The 19,601-nt window shown below is 39.3% G+C and overlaps 3 protein-coding genes across 4 annotated transcripts; 2 read left to right on the forward strand and 1 right to left on the reverse strand.

The window, feature by feature from the left end:
- Positions 1-94: 94 nt before the first annotated feature.
- mtRNApol (mitochondrial RNA polymerase) lies at positions 95-6,036 on the forward strand. The gene is made up of 23 exons (XM_065482171.1): positions 95-332; positions 416-532; positions 591-837; positions 887-1,013; positions 1,072-1,206; positions 1,257-1,421; positions 1,483-1,647; positions 1,702-1,851; positions 1,907-2,077; positions 2,129-2,217; positions 2,296-2,458; positions 2,547-2,668; positions 2,727-2,942; positions 3,002-3,122; positions 3,181-3,405; positions 4,224-4,499; positions 4,555-4,800; positions 4,856-5,015; positions 5,069-5,175; positions 5,230-5,411; positions 5,473-5,644; positions 5,699-5,790; positions 5,849-6,036. The coding sequence occupies exons 1-23, from the start codon at positions 200-202 to the stop codon at positions 5,961-5,963; spliced, it is 3,696 nt and encodes a 1,231-aa protein (XP_065338243.1). The 5' UTR covers positions 95-199; the 3' UTR covers positions 5,964-6,036.
- Positions 6,037-6,451: 415 nt separating this feature from the next.
- On the forward strand, positions 6,452-11,673 carry dor (vacuolar protein sorting-associated protein 18 dor). Its single transcript, XM_065486937.1, has 16 exons — positions 6,452-6,751; positions 6,815-6,998; positions 7,060-7,394; positions 7,447-7,645; positions 7,702-7,823; positions 7,876-8,079; positions 8,137-8,366; positions 8,417-8,528; positions 8,580-8,756; positions 8,809-8,953; positions 9,014-9,328; positions 10,442-10,660; positions 10,715-10,866; positions 10,923-11,189; positions 11,241-11,380; positions 11,432-11,673. Exons 1-16 carry the CDS (start codon positions 6,692-6,694, stop codon positions 11,493-11,495), a joined length of 2,925 nt encoding a protein of 974 aa, XP_065343009.1. The 5' UTR covers positions 6,452-6,691; the 3' UTR covers positions 11,496-11,673.
- A 1,525-nt stretch (positions 11,674-13,198) lies between these two features.
- Positions 13,199-19,483, reverse strand: LOC135941424 (uncharacterized). 2 transcript variants are annotated; one of them, XM_065486940.1, is made up of 12 exons: positions 19,382-19,483; positions 18,690-18,798; positions 18,294-18,381; positions 17,938-18,041; positions 16,487-16,792; positions 16,209-16,416; positions 15,920-16,131; positions 15,606-15,848; positions 14,944-14,982; positions 14,798-14,878; positions 14,499-14,631; positions 13,199-14,310 (listed from the first exon to the last, which is right to left on the reverse strand). In XM_065486940.1, exons 1-8 carry the CDS (start codon positions 19,412-19,414, stop codon positions 15,610-15,612), a joined length of 1,299 nt encoding a protein of 432 aa, XP_065343012.1. In that variant the 5' UTR covers positions 19,415-19,483; the 3' UTR covers positions 13,199-14,310; positions 14,499-14,631; positions 14,798-14,878; positions 14,944-14,982; positions 15,606-15,609. The 2 variants fall into 2 exon arrangements, with proteins under 2 accessions (XP_065343012.1, XP_065343011.1); XM_065486939.1 differs by having other exon boundaries at positions 14,798-14,982.
- Positions 19,484-19,601: the final 118 nt, after the last annotated feature.

Here is a 19,601-nt window from a genome sequence, read left to right on the forward strand (position 1 = left end):
TTGGCGCACAAGACCAAAAACAGGGTTTTGCGCAGTTTCACAGACCCAACATGTGTTGTGTTCTGCTCGCAGCTTGCGCTGGCAGCCGGCTGATTTGTTTTGAAAAGAAACATGGCAGTGGTCACCTAAGCGGGATGCACTTACTATTTCTATTTTATAACAGTTTACCGGCCTTGGACTGACACTTAACGGCATAACGATGTTTCGCTTGTTGAAAATAAGCAGTTTCAATTATTCAAGACTTAAAACGTTAGAATCGTACGTACAAAATAGTGTGAGAAGTAGACTGTGCTCGCATTGCAACGCTGTTCACGTGCATTCGCAATTTTCTTGTAAGTTGCACAACTTGATTAATTAGATAATATTTATGTAATTTACATTTTACCTTTATTCACGATATATTTCAATAAATTAGATCGCTTCGTCCATACTAATGCAGTTGACAAGCCGCCGACAGGAGCAAAAAATATTAAGGCGCACGTGGTAGTGAAAAAGAAGAGAGTTAGAAGAACAAATGCTGAAATGCTAGCTGGTAATTTTTAAATATTGACTTTCGAACTTACTTTCTAATAAAGATTTATTTTATCTAGCTGGTGGCTTTAGCAGCAATCAGATTAAAAAAGAAGCCTTGAATAAAGGAGCTCATCTGGCAACCAAAAATAATCCCGCTTCTCTAAAGAAACCCAAATCCAAGTTAACCGCATCGCAAACCAACTTGGAAGCACTGCATGAGATCCCTGATGACCCTGATCTATTATTAGAACATGATATACAGTATGCAAACTCGGGACTAGAGACAGGATTGGAGTCAAGTTCGTTGGGAGCTGAATCTGAGAAGTATAGTATTGTAAAAATCGTAATGCCATTATTAACAAAGTTCGTGCAGAAAAATGAGCAGAAGAGTCCTTAGTGAGGAACTGAAAAAGCAACAGGAAGCATTGATTGAGCAGCAGGAAATCGCTAGAAGAACTGAAACTGTGACTAAAAATCTATTGTGCTACTTGGACGTTTGTGTAAGTGCAGAAGATTAAGAAAATTCAACGGAATTGAATTTTTACCATCTCGTTACAGGTTTCGTGTGGATTTATGAACAAAGGCTTTGCGGTGTTGATGCACTACACATCCAAACAGAACAAGCATCACAAAATAGGGAAGCTAACAAATGTTGCACTGTACAATACTCTCATCCATGGCTATGCAGCAATGGTACTTGGTTTTTATAATTTAGGCCTGAGTTAAAAATAAATTTTCCTTAGGGAAATATTCGTCAAGTTAGTGAACTGATGGACATTATGAAGTACAGTGATGTTACCCCCAATACTGCAAGCTTTGCTGGATGCTTTGAATGCGCAGGAAGGGTTGGCAAAACCTTCCAGAGTGAAATCCAACTGAAAGAGTGGTCGCGTCTGATGTCCAAAAATGTTAGTATTATTTCTCTTTTTGAATTAGGCCAACAACGATTGATGGTTCAAAATTTTCCAGAATATATCTATGCAATCACTGTTCAGCTCAATGAAGTTGCTTAGGGAACAAAAAGAAATGATATTAAAGGCGTGTTTGATGATTGATCCAAGATTTGAACCTCAGACTCCGGACGTAAAGTATGATTATCAGTGTTCACTTATCAAGACCTTGAACCCTTTTGAGGTATATCATTAGCATTAGTTCTTTTTTCCATTTATTTCATACTCTCATTTTTAGCTGGCAAACACCAAGCGTGTTGAGCAAGTTATGGACGCTGCAGAGCTACAGGAAAAGGCAACTAAACAACTCCAGTTGGAAAAGGCTGGAAGTGTGATTGTGAGAAGTGTCGAGATAAGCAGTCAGCCTCCGGAAGCTACAAACTTCTATGTAAGGTGGCAGCTAATATTAACTTCATCTTTCTCATCTTTTTTTATTCATCTAGAGGGCAAAGCTAACTGATTTGCAATCCAAGTGGAAGGAAGTCTTGGAAAAGTCTTTCTTTCGGAACTTACAAGCTCTGAAACATGTGCATTACAATAACTCCAAGGGAATGACGGCGTACCCCTTCTTAAAAGCACTGAACCCAGATGAATACGTTAATATTATGTTTAAGGTATGATTTTAATCTACGTAGTTGCTAGAAACTCATGCTTTAAATTTACAGGAAGTCCGGAAACTTGCTGAGGGTTCGGAGACATTCAGCCCCTCAATGCACTTGCTTTTTAAATCTATAGGGGAGCAAGTTCTATCCAGGTACCAATTTGTCCAATTTTTTCTTGCAAAATAACGTCATTGGTGCTAAAATTATATTTTTTTTCTTGTGGTTTCCAGGTATCAGGTGCACACTAAATTGAAAACTGGCGTTGTAGAAAATACAGAAAAAGTCTACAACAAGTACTGTGAATGGTTTGCTGACAATGAGTCTGCGCAAGTCAGCAATACGAGAATTAAGTGGCAACAGCTTCTTGCTGAACACGAAGACGGCTCTAGTGTGGTATGTGCATTGAAACTAGCCATTGGATTAACAATTATTAGAAAACTCATTTTGTACACGTTAAATTAAATTATTGATTTTTTAATAGCATGTCGCGGACAAAACATGGTCGCAGCCCATTTTGATAGACATTGGCAAGTTTCTATACAACATCATCATGCAAGATATTCTATTAGATGTGCACCTTCTCAACGAATCCTCTAAACAGGGGTATGACAATAAAAAAACCAGGTGTCCTCTTCTCTATTTGTTTCTCATTTTGTTTCAGGCAAGAAATTCCTGCATTTTACTCGTGTTTCCGATTTTCGGGGAAAATTATCAGGGAAGAAATAAAGCCACATCCGGTCCTCGCAAAACTGTTCAGATTGGCAGCACTGGAAACTTTGGAATTCCCCACCTCATTAGTTCCCATGGTGAGCCCACCTTTACCCTGGACGTCAATTCAGCATGGAGGTCATTTAATCACTAGCACAGAGCTCGTTAGGTAACAGACTAATTAAGTCTTCTCATGCATTGCATTCTGAAACATCTTAAAATTGACAGGTTGCCGCACCAAGCCGTGACGCAATGGGAACGAATGGAAGCTTCTCCTGTCCATCAACTCTATCCTTCCTTTGATGCGTTGAACCAACTCGGTTCTATCCCATGGAAAATCAATGAACCGGTTGGTTTTTTGCCCTTCATGTGCTATGGTGAAGCTAATTTTCTTTATTTTCTGCAAGATGCTGGACTTAGTCACAGAGGTTTTTGTTTCTGGAGGCTCAGCTGAGCTGGACATCCCTCAAAGCCCTCCTGTGGATGGAGGCACTTCCGATCCTCTCCCCAGTGGCCAAGCCAAGGAAGAAAGAATGGATACCTTCAAGCAAAGACTCGCTCTGCGCCGGCATAGGGCTGAGCAGTACAGCATGTGGTGTGATACGCTCTACAGACTGTCATTAGCCAATCATGTAAGTGATAAGGGCATCAAATTTAGAAGCTTTACAATAATTCTAAATTCTTTTTTAATTATTAAAATGATTTAACTATGGCTACAAGAAGGAAAGGAAGGCTTAAAAGTTGAAAAATTGTACAAAGAAAAATGTAGAGTTCTCACAATCAGCCGTGAGAATTAAAGCAGCGGCTGGCGGAACCGGCGTTGCCAAATTTTTGCCCTGGCCATTTTCGCTGGCGGCTGGCGCGGCTGACAATATCTTTAACGTGAAGTTTGATAGTGCTTAACATGGAAGACATTTTTTCTCCTACACTTTTTAAAATTTGACCCTTTTTAACTGGAAACTGAAAAAGGGTCACGGCGGCTGCCCACGTGACCCAAAATTTGCCGGCTGGCGCAGTGCAGTGACTGACACCTCTATTTTAAATTCTAGAAATTGTTCAAAGAAAAGTGATATCAGATCAGCTGTTTAGGCTCCTTAGGCCTCGAAACAGCAGTATTTTACCTCCAAAACCAAATTCAGATCCACGGTATTAGCTGCAGAGAATTTTAAATCAGCGATTGTTGAAATCGTCCCACCGAAAGAGAACCTGGCAAGGAACTCGCTTAGAAATTCCTCTTCCAAAATTCAACTCAGCCAAAATATCCATCTTTTCTTAAGAAAAATTGCTCCTAACATAACTCAAATTTTGTGTACCTTCCTGAAAAGCTACCCAATCATTAGGATTTAAATTGCAAATTACAATGAAATAAATTTTTTCTCTTTTTAATCTCAAACACAAGCAATTTTGAAATTTCATATTTTAAATGTTGCTCTTCAACATTTGTTTTCAGTATCGCAAAGAAGTCTTTTGGCTTCCGCACAACATGGACTTTCGCGGTCGAGTGTATCCATGCCCTCCACATCTGAGTCACCTGGGCAATGACATGGCTCGCAGCATCTTGTGCTTCGCCAAAGGAGAGCCGCTGGGGAAAAAAGGCTTGGACTGGCTAAAAATCCACGTCATCAATTTGACTGGTCTGAAAAAGAGGGACGCAGTTGCTGATCGACTGCGATACGCCGATGAAATCATGTCCGATATCTTGGATTCAGCTGACAATCCCCTCAATGTAAAACTCTTGACCTAAAACCCTTGACTAAAAAGACTAATTCTCGATAATTCAGGGAAGAAAATGGTGGGTTAAGTCTGATGAACCCTGGCAAACGTTGGCAGGTTGCAAGGAAATTGCTAATGCCATCCGCTCTCCAAACCCAGAGGAATACGTCTGCTACATGCCAATCCATCAAGATGGTTCGTGTAATGGACTTCAGCACTATGCAGCTCTCGGACGGGATGCTGCCGGAGCGTTGAGTGTCAATTTGGCTCCTGCCGAGACACCTCAGGATGTGTATAGCTGCGTTGTTACTTTGGTAAATTTATCTTGATTGGCAGTGTTGGCTGAGATTTCTAAATGTTGCCAATTAGGTGGAGAACTGCCGGGCGAGAGATGCAGAAAACGGATTGAAAATTGCGCAGGTGTTGGATGGATTTATCAAGCGGAAAGTTATTAAGCAGACTGTGATGACCACTGTCTACGGTGTAACAAGATTTGGTGCTCGACTTCAAATTGCCAAACAGCTCAAAGGTCAGTTTTTTTTTCCAATTAGCAAAATGTATCTAATACCCATGAAATTTTAGACATTGACGGATTTCCTAAGGACTTGGTATTTCAAGCTTCCCAGTATCTGGTTGCCAAGACTTTTGAGAGTTTAGGTGAAATGTTCACGTCCACCAAAGAAATCCAAGTATGTTTCTAGATTTAACCTAAGTGCTTTAATTAACTTTTTTTAATTTTGAAGGACTGGCTAACGGACAGTGCTCGAATGATTTCCCATATCAGAGGCAAAAAAGTTGAATGGGTTACTCCACTTGGTCTTCCTGTTGTCCAGCCATACATTAGAGACAACGTGACAACTATAGTAAATCCTAAGGCGACAAATCTCAAATACATCCAACCAAAGCAAGCCATGGATAGTCATGGGTAAGGACGCATCGCATATTTATATTATTTAATTAAAAATTACTAATTAAATTAATCCTAGCCGGCCCAATGTGATGAAGCAAAAGAATGCATTCCCTCCCAATTTCATCCACTCACTGGATTCATCTCACATGATGCTCACCTCATTGCACTGCGAGCAAAAGGGAATTTCTTTTGTGTCAGTGCACGATTGCTTCTGGACTCACCCAAGCACAGTGGACGCTATGAACTTGGTTCGTACTCAGATTCATTTCTCTCTTTGACCTTAAAATAATTTGTGGAAACAGATATGCAGACAGCAATTCGTGGCTCTTCACAGCCAGCCAATTCTTGAAGACCTCTCGAAGTCGCTGCTGAAGAGTTTCAGCTATGACGACATGTAAGAATGATTTTTTTTATGTTGTTAAGTTTTGTGTATTGATTTTTTCTTTTATCAGTGGATGGGCTTTGCCAGAAGATAATGAGAAGTTGAACAGCCTTCTGAGAAGTGTGCCTTCAAAAGGGGAATTTGACCTTTCAAAGGTGCTGGAATCCATTTACTTCTTCAGTTGATCAAGTAGCAGATGGAATCGTTCTCTTATATGTGCCCTTGCAATAAACTAAGTCTAGTCAGTTTAGAACATTTTAGCTATATTTTTTAATTTACCAACAACTTAAATTGACGTCACTTTTAAAAGTTCAAATTAAAATCTCATTAATATATATGACCATGTGTGCCTTATTCGTAGTTCAATTTCAACTAAAGGAAATTTTGGCCAGATTATCCATATTAAATTTCCCAACCTGTAAGTATTTTGACCCAAGCAAATTCGTTAAAAATTAAAATTTGATTGCATTTGGAAGTAGCCGATTCGCACCTTTCCACCGGATTTGGGGACGAATGTATAGCGTGTTAATCAAAGACATCAGTGCGGGGAGGCGAAAAGACGGGCCACATTGGGTTGTCATTTTATTTGTTATTTTCTCACGGCTGCTACTGCGTGGACCTGGTCATCGATGTTTTTTCGTTGTTTTTGTTGACATTGCCACACCCCCTCTCTGCTCGTGCAGCTGTCTGAGCTGTCAGTTTACGCCCAACAATATTTTTACGTTCTGTACAGTTTAACATCAGTTAAAATTCTCATTAAAACCTGCAGAGAAGATTAGGCTGCCTTTTCAATTTTGATACGTTTGATACGCAGAGCCAATCAATTTTTTTCATGCTTCTACAGAATAGAAGACCGGAACGGTTCAATTATTACATCATAAGTCTTTAAAGAAACGCCTTCGAAATTTCGACAATGTCTAGTTTGCTTGCCCAATACGAGCAAGAAGCTCAGCAAATCCAAAGATCAGGAATGGTATGTAAATAATTACCAGGCTACTGTGACAAACTACAATATATTCACTTCAAAACTTTTCAGGGCACAACTGGTTTTATCAATATCCTGATGGAAGAGGAGCCAGCTATGTTCAGTAAATTAAGAGTTAACATTCCATCAAGAGCACCGGTTCAGCGACTGGTTGCCAGCAATGACATTGCTCTGATTGCTCTGACTGATAATACAATTTACCGCATTAATCAAAAATATCCTGATAAATTTGAGGGTGAGCTTTAATTTTATTAATTTTGAGAAATGTGTAATGCAATATGTTTTCGAAACGTCAGAACTTGATCTAGGCAAACCTATGACGGTGCCGATGAGGATTGTAGGAATATTTCTCGATCCTTGGGGTCAGCATGCGTTAGTCAGTGTGGCCTCCAAACATGGAGACGCTCAGCCTGAGCTGCTCTTCTTATCTGGCAAGTCGACCAAGTTCCGTCTAAGCAGCCGAGCGAGGGGCTGCGAAATAACAGCTGTAGGCTGGAACCACATCAACAACACACCTGCCACGACAGGTCCCATACTCGCAGGTTCCTCCAAAGGGCTCCTGTTTGAGTGTGAGTTTTTGGCTGAAACAGACAGGATGTTCCTAATGAGCTGGGAAAAATGTTGGAAAGAGGCAAGCATTCAGATTATTCTCAAGATTAATTAATTATTAATTTTTAACGCAGGCTTATGACATCGGGAAAGGCTCCATCATGCCAATCCTCGGTTTGGAGTTTCACAAGGCTTTAGCTGTCTCAGATCGCTATTACGTTCTGGCGATCACTGCCAACCGCATCTATCAGTTCGCTGGCAGCACGAGCGGACCAGATGACAAACCAATTCTGCTACAGATATTCAACAGCAACCTCAACTCTAGCATTCCAGGTATTTGAACCTTGTAGTTTATTATAATTTAATTATATTCAAAAAAAATTCTCCAGAACAATATTTGGAAATTTCGCCGCCACTAAAGAACTCGAGGCTCCAATTCTACTTCAACCAAATCAAAGAAGCGCCGAAAACATATGGCTGGCTGAATTCCAAAGGCTTGTTCCATTCTGATGTACGGACTGAGTTTTTGCCAGAGAAATGCAGAATAACGTTGAAGTTTCCAGGTTGACAGCACAAGCCTCCCAGGACAAAATAGATTTGCAGCTTGCAAGGTGGTTAAGTTCGGTTCGGCAGATGGAGTAGCGCCTGATTTGCCAACTTCCTTCACCCTGACGCAATTCCACGCCGTTTTTCTTTACCCAGACAGAATTGAGGCTGTTTGTTTGCTCAATGAAGAGAAAATATTTGAAGATCAATTTCAGACTGAAGTGAGTTTTTAATTTTTCAATGACATTTTCTGATTAACTACAGCTGAAATCAAACAGTTGTCTGGAAAGCTGCTAGGAATATCAAAAGATTCGCTTAAAGGATACATCTGGGTGTATTCTGAGAAGTCAGTTTTCAAATACAAGGTGACCCAAGAGAACAGAAACATGTGGAAAGTATTTCTCGACGCTGGTGACTTTGAACGGGCCCTTGATTTCTCTAAAGACAATGTGAAGCACATGGAAACTGTTTTGGTTAGGAAAGCAGAGACGCTGTTCCAAAAGGAGAAGTAGGGCAATTAAATAAGGTTTCGGCCTTTTTAGTAATGTTTTCGGTTAGGTACTTGGAGAGCGCTCATGCCTTTGCTGAAACGCAGAGCTCATTTGAGGAAATCGCTCTGAAGTTTTTACAAAAATGGGAGATCGAAGCACTGAAGACCTTCCTGCGCTTGGTAGTCTAGTTTAATTTTAAAAACCGCAACAAATTTACGTTTAATTTGCAGAAACTAGAAAAAATCAAACCGCAAGACAAAACCCAAATTACCATGTTGTGCATTTGGGTAATAGAGCTGTTCATGAATCAGCTTGGTGAGCTTAGAGACAGTGGGAAATCTGATTCTGCAGAGTACGCATTACTTCAAAATCATTTTGACAGCTTTATGAGCCATCGTCTTGTGCAGGTAAAACAAAGGCTGCAATTATTACTGCGAGCTATTAATTTAATTTATTTAGGAATGCGCGAGGAACAATTGTGACACAATTTACGATCTGATGGCCAGCCATGGCGACAAAGACAATCTGGACAAATTCACCCTACTCAATAAAGACTACGAACGCGTGATTGCCCAGAACATTCAGAAGAATTGCTTCGACGAAGGTGACAAATTCACAATTCCATATTGTGCACAAATACTCATGTTTGACCTCTCTCAATCAGCACTGAACGTTCTTAGGGAGCACGGGAGAAAGGACAGCTTCTATCAGTTCGCTCCAGCACTCATGCAGGCCATTCCCAAAAGAATGGTTCAAGCCCTGATAGGCCAGGGCAGGAGTTTGTCGCCAGCCAAACTAATCCCAGCACTGGTGTTGTGTGATAAGGGCTCCAGCGACTTGCAGGCGTGGGAAACAATCCGCTACCTGAAACATTGTGTTGAAGACCTGCAGTGCAAGGACCAGGCCATTCACAACTACTTACTTGCCCTCTACGCCAGGCTAGATCCAGGAAAACTCATGGACTACCTATCTAGGCAAGGTAATAATGAAAATTGTTGGTTTATACGAGATATTTATTATACCAGGGCTGTCAGTAACATTTCTTGAGTACCCTGAAGACATCTAAAGTCTAAAGGGTCAAATTGCACTACTTATTCTTAAAGATCTCAATTTGGACGTTCCAAAAGTGTGCAGATCTTGCAAATTTAACCAATACAAAGTCCATAGGTGTCGGTTAATTTGCTACAGATTGGAATTGAATGGTGTCAATTGATCTAGGGCTACCCTGATGCCAGGGTTCAATTTAATACCTTTTTTGATGGTCTTGTTGGACTTCAGACATTATCCGAGTCTAAAAATCAACTGGTAGTTCAATTTTTATTTTTTCTCGATTCACCTGAACTCTAAAACACCATTTTTCAACCTTTTGACCCTTTGTTTCTTGAAAACTGCTTGTTTTCTCATTCTTGGGGCAACATTTCAACCCATATTTATAAAAAATATTACAAATTTAACTCAAAAGACCGTCTATCTGGGCCTCTTTTGGCACATAGTTCTAGCATGATTAGAACTAGAGATATTCTCAAATTTGTTAACGCTGAGAGGCCAGTTGCTCCAGACTTAAATCTGATTTCCCAGGAAAATTTTTCTGGCCAACTTATTTTGTTATCTTTATGCCACCCTAACAATATACCAAAAATTCAGGTTGCTGCTTGAATAGAAACGTAAAAATTGCAGAAATCTCGTCGAAATACCCTAAATTATAATTAAATAAGCTCCATCAGTGTCAAACTGCAGAGCCAAAATTCTTAGCTGGATTTTGTAATTTTTTACTTTCGGTTTTTTGACTAAAGTGATATCCACAAGTCATTTGGCCTTAAAATCAATTAAAGAACTGGACAATAAAGCTATCAGTCAATTTTAAAGCTCTGGGACCCTAAAACCTTTTATGATAATTTGGATTGTTAAACATTGGTTTTTGAAACAATGAAAATAAGTTAATTACAGGATAATTTTAGGCTCATTCTAATGTTTTAAAATCTAGTCCTTGCTTTGAATCTTCTTGATCTCAATTAAATCTCTATGTGCAATTTTGTCTCTCCACTATTCTTTCAAATCTCATTTAAGTATATTTTCTACTGTGTCTCAACAGGAACCGAAATTTCGCTAGTCAATTACGATCCTCACTATGCGCTGAGAATATGTCAAGAGAGGGAAATAAAGGAAGCGTGCGTCCAATTGTCCTGTCTGCTGGGTCTGTGGGAGTCTGCTGTGGACTTGGCGTTGCTGGTCAATCTTGAATTGGCGAAACAAACTGCGTCCCAAACGCCTGACGACAATGAGCTCAGAAAAAGGCTTTGGCTCAAAATCGGTAAACATCCTTGATTTGAAGTCTAATTTTCACTGTAACCTTTTGGAAATCTAGCCCGTCATGTTGTGGAAGAAACCAAAGACGTGAAGCAAGCCATGGCGTTCATGGAGCAGTGCGAGTTGATCAAAATCGAAGACATTCTGCCATTCTTTTCTGATTTCGAGAAAATCGACCACTTTAAAGAATCTATTTGCAAGTCTCTGCAAGTAAATTTATAAAATTAAATAAACTAAGCACTTTTGTTTACTTAAAACTGTTCTAGGAATACAATCAACACATCCAAGAACTGAAGGAAGAAATGGAGGAGGCGACAAAGTCTGCCGAAGTCATTAGAGAGGAGATAAACGCGTTTAAAAACAAGTCCGCCTTTGTGTCTGGTTACGACACTTGTCATTTGTGTGACCAGCAGCTGATGAGCAGAGCTTTCTTCCTTTTCCCCTGCTCGCACAGATTCCACATGGACTGCTTGCAAACGCAAGTTATCCCGATGCTATCAAGCAAACAGCTGGCACGATTGAAAGAATTGCAGGTTAGGGAATGACTAGACTTTACAAGCCTTTCTTTAACATTTTCATTCCAGCTTAAACTGGCCTCTATGACTGTCAAAGAGGATGCAGCTTCAATCGGCTCCTCTGCAATCAGCACCAGAGAGCAAGTTCGGTCAGAGGTTGATTCGTTGGTTGCGGGAGAATGCATTTACTGTGGTGAAAACATGATTAGGTATTTTTTAACTGAAGTTTTCATATAGACTCATAAAAATCCTCAATTCAGGTCTATCGATCGTCCATTCATCGATGAGGCTGATCATGATGATATAATGAAGGATTGGGAATAGCTGCCAATATATTTGTGATGAAAAATCTTTTTTTCTGTAAACTATAAAGCAGAGTTTTCGTCCTATCAGCGTCAATATTTATATTCCATGCCTAGCGTTGTTTGACAAATTTATCTCATCTTGTGTTCTGAAAATTTCTGAAAAATATCCTAAAATAAAAAATCATTTTTTTTCTTAATGAATTTTTCTCATTGTTGCTATTACAAAAGGATGCTGTTTTGAGGTCTCAGCCGCAATATTTAAGGCGGCGGTTGGCGGGACCGGCTTAGCAAAGTTTTTTGCCCAGCGGCGGCAGCTGGCACGGCTGAATAGATTTTAAACGTGAATTTTGATAGTGCATTACAGCCGGAAGACATTTTTTCCTTCTGAACTTTTAAAATTTTAAACCTTTTCACCGGTGGCTGGCAAAAATTTGCTGGCTGGCTGCGACCTCTAATGCTGTGTTTGACTTCTCTAAATTAATTTTTTTAGTCGATTAAAGTCTAGACAGCTCAAAAATCCAATAATATTATTAATAAAAATTTATTTAAATTCAAGAAGCATTTCACTTTTGTCACGCAATGATTTTTTGGAGAGTAGAACTGATTTAGCATCGTAAGTGTCTATTGGCTGAAAGGAGATTGAAATTGGAGGAAATTTTGGCCAGATTTTCGCAGCGCTTAAACTTTTTTGGATATAGTCCGCTAAATTTGGCACTGGGTCTGCTTTATCTCTTGGTTTAACTTGGTTGTTCAATTTTCTTGGTCTTAGAGAGCTCTCGGAAACATCAACACTTACTAGATTATTGAATATTCGTTCAGTGGCCGGAACGTTCACGGCGATTTTAGAGACCTGAAATAATTTTGAATAAAATGAGATGACGGAGTTGTTAAGATGTCAATGTCGCACCTTTTGGATAATATCTTCTTGGCAAATTTCAAAGTCTTTGTTTTTGGAGGCAGCCGTTTGAAGCGTCATTTCAGATATGGTTTTCATTCTTCTGGCTGTGTCCAAGTTGCTGTTCATGGTTGGAATCGTTTGAGGTAGTCTATCAACTGGCAGAGAAGACAAAACTCTTGTCGACTGTCTATTATTGAATTCATTGCTATGCTCGGAGCTTTCAGTTGGCTTTGTTATGCGCGCATTTTCAACTGGACGGTCACAGTTTCTAACAAGAGATTTCTTGGCTTTCCGATGTCCAGTTAGAGAGGGTAATTTAGGAGGGTTGCAATTTTTGGATGAGGCGGCTGGAACCATGACTGAGTCTCCATCTGAGCGTGTAGCAGTCGATTTCAGAGATGAAGGTTTGCGAGGGGGATCATTTTTCTTCTTAATAGGCTCTCCTTTTCTTTCAAAAGTGACTCGCTTGCTGGATGCTTCACTCATTATTGCTATGTCCGTTCCTGTACACCTGTAAAAACAATGATTTGAATACAATGAATTATATAGTAATAAACACTCGCTTCTGATCGTTACTAAAAATATTATTTAAGACAAGAACAAAAAGCATTGGGAAACATCCTGAGGAGACAAAACATGCATAATAATCATCCAGGTAATATAACGATACAAACCACAAAAAGCAGCAACCTATAAGCCAGCAAATTAGATCTGATTCTTTGGTTGCTTTGTCGCTGTTTTGATTACTTTGGTTGTTGCCGCAGCTGTTGGCTGCGTTGCTCTTGCTTTTCTGGTCCTTTTTTATTTAGCGCTTCTTTGCGGTTTGGTACAGTTTTTTAGTGCTGGAATTTGTGATCAACAAGACGCCATCTGTTGTTTTTCATATGAACATTAAGACTTCTTCATCTCTAATCCAATTAGAGTAGAGAGCTAAAATTGGCGCCGACTTGTGGAATTAATTTTGTTTCTTTTGAAGGAATGTCGATCAATGAGAATTTTGCGTGATTATTTATTGTCATTGATAAATGGCAGATATTTTCAGTAAAAATATTTAATTTAAATATATCCCTCCTATTTTAATTGGTAAATTAGAATCTAGTTTATTATAAATCACTATTTTTATTTTTTATCACAAAAATTTTAACTATTAAGCTAATATATGAAAGAGTTAAGAAATTCCTCTAAATTATTTAAAAGGCCGATATAATCTTACTTTCTATCTGAAGTAGTTGAAGACAATGTTGCGAAGTAAGTTCATTTAGAGATAATGACTTCGTTTGGATCATATCAGTGAATTTCCCAGCTATTATATTATAATCAATTTTTTAGCATCAGAAAAAAATTATTGAAAAAATAATCTCTGCTGATAAACCAATATTGATTTGTTTAATTCCAATAATTTACTAAAATATTTAATTGCAATGAAGGGAAAGTGGCCCCTCAGTGGGCTGGGCCCTGTGCGGCATATGGTGTTATCCGTTCGCTGTGTTATTGGGACCCGCGTGTCAGCATTCTTGCTATAGTGCAGTGCGCGCCCTTCCCAGTCCTCAGACAGGGATTAAAAAGAGCAAAAAAAGGTTGTAAATTAAATCACTTAATTGTTCACATTTAAACATTAAAATATAAGTGTGATATATAATTAAAATGAAGTATACAATGTATACAAATGTACATTAAAATATATATATAGGTATAATATAAAACATTTGAAAATTTGTTGACAAAAATTGCTTTTTTCTATATACAGCAGTTACCGGGGAAAAAATCCTCGTCTCTATTTACAACTTCTAATTTGAGTACACGGATTATGTTGCAGCAGGTATATAGTGCTGGACTTCAACTCTGCTGGCTGCTGTCAAATCCGTGCTCTTGCTGTACCGCATCACACAAATGAACACCATAGCTTCCATTGTATTCCTCCATCGTCTGCCCTAACCTAAACACGTGCCAAAATAAAAACTTTTCAACTTGTATAAACAGTGTACCGCGTGAAGTGTTTTTTTCGATTCAAACAGTTGCATGCATATTAATTTAAGAGACTATAATATAATAGAATAATTCCCGTAGTATCTCATTAAGACCTGATCGATTAATCAAGCCAGTAAAACATTCCCTTAAAATTACCTTTGCTTCCCGCCAATGAGCTCATGTGTGAAGAAGCTCGATAAACGCGCACCGGCTCCTCTCAGTCGTTATTGGCAGTTTTCCTTGTCCTCCGTCAAATCCAAAGTTCTCAACACTGAGATTAAAACCGGATCTAAAAATAGGTAAACTGTTAAAATAAAGATGCTCATGACCATAATAAACTTTTCTGGGTTTAAAAAAAGAGAAACCAGCAAAAATTTTTAATCTTTGGATATGGTATGCCTAGATAATTTACAATTTATTATATACAAATTTTGGTTTAGCTAGAAATCGCTCACCTTTTTTAGTTGCAGTTGCTGCGTGAGGACAGATAAATTTAAGGCTTGGCTTACAATTAGCCGATCGTCCGTCGTGTGTCACTGTGGGTTCAGTAAATAATGCGTATAAATTGAATTCATTTGTTTGGGCCCCTTTTTCGTCTGACCTGCTTGGTCATTTCTCGTTCTTGATCTCCGCCTCAGCGCTGAGAATAAAAATTATATTATTTGATTTTGCTAGCAGAGAGGACGCTTGCAGATTGATATAGGAAAGGTGGAAATATCACTGAAAGAGCAGATGAAAAATTGTCAGTTATATAGCATTATTTATAATTAATTGTTAAGGGATGTGATTTTCAGATGGATTTGTGAGCTAAGACATTTCTACCTGCCTTTAGGTTTGGACAGGGAAAATTTTTGATCAAATAAAGCACGTGCCATAAATACTGGAAAAGTCAGTTCCGCGTTGAACACGCAAATAAACACAATTCACTACAAAAATTTCCTTTTCAAGACATGGCAATCATAAAATATATTAAGGCGTTTCTCAGGAGTGTAAAAAATGGACGGGGTAGTATTTTAGAATTTAGGAGATTTGAAATAATGCTAAATTAAAAACTCAACAAGCCGGAATGAGACGCCAATTCCTGGGTTTCGCACCTTTCCAGCAGCTTAAGGGTCAAATTAGGAGGCGAAAATATGGCCTCATATTTGGCCCAATCTCCTTTGCGACCACTTGGGCCGCGCATATATATTAATCCGCTCTGCGGCGGTGAGCTCATAGCCAAGTGGCACTTTATTGAAATGTTCCTTTCAGAAATTTAATTACCTAATTAGCTGCTTGGGCGGCACTGAGGGTGAAAGGCTTGAGGCACTTGAGGGTGAACGCCTTCCACCATTATGGCGTTCTGAAGCCGCCACTCCTCAGCATCTTGGTCGAAGGTTTGATCAAACTCCTCGAAGCAGCCGCCGCACTTCTCCGGTTCTTCTGCCCTCGCGGGCAAGGTAGGCAACTCCTCTTTCTCCTCCTCCGCCACCTCTGTTTCAGTGGGCTGCACACGCACAGTAATCGCTGTGGAAAAAACAAAGGGTTGGTCAAATGATAACAGAACGTCAAGAATTATAAGGCGGGGTATTACTTACCAAATGTTTGTTCCCCGCCACACCATTCCTCTCGTTTGGCGAACCACCCACGACTGAAGGCGTTCTCTTTGAGTCGCCGGTTCTCGAGGAAGTGGGCGTCAAGGTGGAGTGCGTACTCCTTCTTCTGAGCCGCAGTGAACCTAATGGTGCAGTTGCTGCATGCTTTACCATGGTGCAAATCACGGATGGCCCATTTGGTGCAAGTGGAGCGCCTGCAAAAAAAAAAAAATAGGAGACTTGCAAAGCTTTCGCGATTTAAAATTTTATCACAAATTTGCGCTTAATTTACACTTTAAGAAATCTGCGGTCTAGAGTGGCACTCCCAGGCACAGAAGCTGATGACGAGGATGCCAGCTGGGCGGCAGACGAAGCAGCAGATGAGGGAGCCGCTTGTGCAGATCGGACGGCAGTTGATGCCGACGAGGAAGCTGCCTGTGAAGCCCGGGCCGTATTTTTGCGACGACGACGTTTGGCAACTCCTGCCTGCGCCAATGAGCCTATTAGAAAATGCGAGCATATAAGATTAATAATAATTCGATAGCATAATATTTGAGCGGTGCTGCTTGCCATGATTTTGACGAGGCTGCCGAGGAGGGTGACTGCGCCTGGCTCCCATTCCGGACTCAATTATCGGCTTGTGGACAGTTGGGGGCCGGGATGGGCACTCAACAGGTGGCTTCACGCCGCTGGGGCCAGGAGACCGGTAGTCTGCTCTTGTCGTGTAGTATGACGGCACTGGACTTGCCGTCTGCTGACCCGATGGCTGGGGATAAAAGTCACCTTGGAAGTGGTGTGGCGCCTGACCAGAAAAAGATGGCTGGCCACTAAGCGCAATACGTTGGGACCACCAGGAACAAGCTGGAGGTGCCGTATCTGAAATTAGTTTAAGTGCAACATTGCTTTAAAATTTTAACTTTATTCAGATTTACACATCAAACCATATATTAACTGATTTGTAATATATATTATATTACTGTCAATTTATTTTCGATTCAAAATAAGTGCAGAAAATTTCAATGCTTTTACATTTTACATACAAGCCAGCGAATTCGGATTAAAAGGCAGTTAGAATTTTTCATTCACATTTTTTGCAACTTTCAAACAAAAATAAAGCACGCATGGCCTATATCAGAACAATTGAAAATTCATCTCAAAATTCACTTCAGTTTATTCTATTCAAAGAATTAACCTGCAGATCGTAAACTGCTACGGGGAAAACTTAAAATAATATTTTCCTTTGAGAAAAACTATATAATTTTAAATAGTACATTCATCAATTTCACAACAAATAAGCTAATTGTTAATTTTCAACCTGTGAATTAATTTCAACCTGTGAGCTATGAGCTCACTTGAGTAGATTATTATTAACATGTCGTGAGAGAGCGCAGAGGAGCGTTGGCCCAAATGTGGCCATCGTTTCGCCTCCCCCGCACCGAGGTTTTATTTTATTTAAAACACCATCCCTAAAGCCGCTGGAACGGTGCGCAAACCAGAAAGTGGCGAGTCGGCGCCGGTTGCGCCTCCCAGCCCATTGGCCGTTTCGAACTACTAAAATTAACCACCTTTTGCCATCCTAGACATAGGGCAGCTAGCCCGGAGCAATATTTAATCTCTGAACTGATTAAATGTATCTCTTTGTTTTTAAAATCCTGAAAACTATCTTAATGATCTTAATATTGCGTGTCAACGAGTTAGCTTTCCTATTAAATGCAAATTATAAGCTAATAATACACCATGCAGTTGCATGCTACTTTGACCGGTGTTTATAAAACAATATCCAGTGAGAAAATTATTAAAGATTTCATTTTTTGGTTATCTGACTTGTGGTAATAAAGGTTGAGCTTCCGCCTCAGTTAAAAATGATATGGCAGACACAGAATAAAAATATTATCCACATTGAAACGCGCTTTAAGTTTTTATTTTTGTAATTAGCAAAATAATTGACAGAGCTGCAATAAAAAATAATAATTTAAACACTAGCACGACCTGGGCATGACTCAAAAAATAAAAGGTTTTACCTCTGTAGTGATACCGCGAGGATTGCAGCTCCTCCGCATTTAGCACCGCAGGAAGGACACCCTGCAATCGCCGTGCGGCGCTGCGCTGCTGTGCATCTCGAAGGCTGTTGAACCAAATAAAAATTTGAGTCATAATACATCGGCACAGGGCATCTTGTATCCAAACACTTATTTTATCACACAGAAAAATGAGACTAAAATAAATACAAATTTGCTTAGGGAAACTCTTAAACAACCATATGTGATAAATTCATTTTGTTGAATAAAAACTTAACTTCAAGAGAAACTTTTGCACAGACTCTTGCAATGAAATTTAAAATAAGGGTTGAGAATTTGGGCTTTTTTACACTACTTACTTGTCCACGTTGCAACCATTAACTCTCCTGCTTTCACCAGCCGCCCCTGGGTTTTGCTGGCGTTGAAGAGCCATGAACTGGTTTTGTGCTGCAATAATAGTTTAGATATATTATTTAAACCTATGTCTTGCTTTGATTGCTTGAAATTTGTTTAATGTCAAAACAAATAATCTGATGTACACAACTTGTGTTTAAATAAATTGATAGAAAGAAAATTAATAAACATCATATGATGAAAATTTAAGCTTTTTATGTTTTCAGAGAAATTCTGTTTAGCAAAAGCAACTCTTTAAAACCATAGATGAGTTGAATGAGTTTTAAAAATTTATCTTAAATGAATTATTGTTGTTTTGATTCAATCCCAATTCCTTTTGATGGAAAAAAATTAGTAATTACCAGCGTTCACACATGGTCCTGCTCTTCCTGGGAAAGGAGGGCGTAGAGCAGCCATATTGGCGTATTGTCCCTGTACAATACGCGGATCCCTAACTGCTGGGGACGAGCCCTAAAATCATGACATTGTTTGTAGCTGTAAGTTTTATGATTAGAAATTAGTTAAAAAAAAAAGGGAAAAAGGAAAAGAGCTGACAAATTACAAAAACGACAAAAATTAAAAAAAAAACGAACGCCTGACTCTTGATATAAATTTTGCTAGCTTTGTTAAATAGCCATAATTGTGAAATTCGAGCAATAAAAAATCAGTGCAAGAGGATTTTTTCAAGGCAGAAATAAAATTTGAGTGGCAACTCATGAAGGAGAGTTCAAGCTTGCCATTTAACTATATTTATTTTAATTTAAAATGCAATATTTCCTGCGAATTTGAGTCACTTTCACCGTCCCTAAGTCGAGATAGAAAAATTCGAGTAAAACCCGGATTAAATTCCAAAGCGCAGCAGTGCTGATTCACGCTGTGTTGCGTGTTTTAGTGTTTGCACTCAATGTTGTGTCATTGACCTACCACAGCCCATTCATAATTGAGGCAGAGAAAATGGCGCATATTGAAGGCCGAACCTAAATCACAAATATTTTACAACATTTGAATGAATGAGAGGAAAAATATGGAAGTAATGCAAGCAACAATACCATACCTTGAAGTTTTGCTGCATACCTCGTCCAAACATTTTAGAAATTTCCTAAAAATGTACCAGCAAAACAGAACCAATTAAACGCGACACTCAACAGGTGCGCACAAACGAGAACGAATGGGAAATGTGAAGTTAGCCACTCTCAAAAGATATCCGCTTTTTTAGCAATGCTGCCAACCTAAATTTTCAAATGCAAATAGGGGGGTTTGACTCAAGGGACGTG

This window comes from Cloeon dipterum, chromosome 3 (assembly GCF_949628265.1).
Source record: "Cloeon dipterum chromosome 3, ieCloDipt1.1, whole genome shotgun sequence".
Lineage (NCBI taxonomy): Eukaryota > Metazoa > Arthropoda > Insecta > Ephemeroptera > Baetidae > Cloeon > Cloeon dipterum.

What these genes read in the sequence shown, in the direction of transcription:
- mtRNApol (XM_065482171.1), top strand. Translation starts at nt 200, where the DNA reads ATGTTTCGCTTGTTGAAAATAAGCAGTTTCAATTATTCAAGACTTAAA. An exon ending in AGACCTTGAACCCTTTTGAG is followed by an intron (nt 1,648 to 1,701) that starts GTATATCATTAG and finishes TCTCATTTTTAG; the next exon opens with CTGGCAAACACCAAGCGTGT. An exon ending in CGTCCACCAAAGAAATCCAA is followed by an intron (nt 5,176 to 5,229) that starts GTATGTTTCTAG and finishes TTAATTTTGAAG; the next exon opens with GACTGGCTAACGGACAGTGC.
- LOC135941424 (XM_065486940.1), bottom strand. Translation starts at nt 19,414, where the DNA reads ATGTTTGGACGAGGTATGCAGCAAAACTTCAAG. An exon ending in AATGGTTGCAACGTGGACAA is followed by an intron (nt 18,042 to 18,293) that starts GTAAGTAGTGTA and finishes TTGGTTCAACAG; the next exon opens with CCTTCGAGATGCACAGCAGC. An exon ending in GACCGCAGATTTCTTAAAGT is followed by an intron (nt 16,132 to 16,208) that starts GTAAATTAAGCG and finishes TTTTTTTTGCAG; the next exon opens with GCGCTCCACTTGCACCAAAT.
- dor (XM_065486937.1), top strand. Translation starts at nt 6,692, where the DNA reads ATGTCTAGTTTGCTTGCCCAATACGAGCAAGAAGCTCAGCAAATCCAA. An exon ending in CCTCAACTCTAGCATTCCAG is followed by an intron (nt 7,646 to 7,701) that starts GTATTTGAACCT and finishes AAAATTCTCCAG; the next exon opens with AACAATATTTGGAAATTTCG. An exon ending in TGAAGACCTTCCTGCGCTTG is followed by an intron (nt 8,529 to 8,579) that starts GTAGTCTAGTTT and finishes TTTAATTTGCAG; the next exon opens with AAACTAGAAAAAATCAAACC.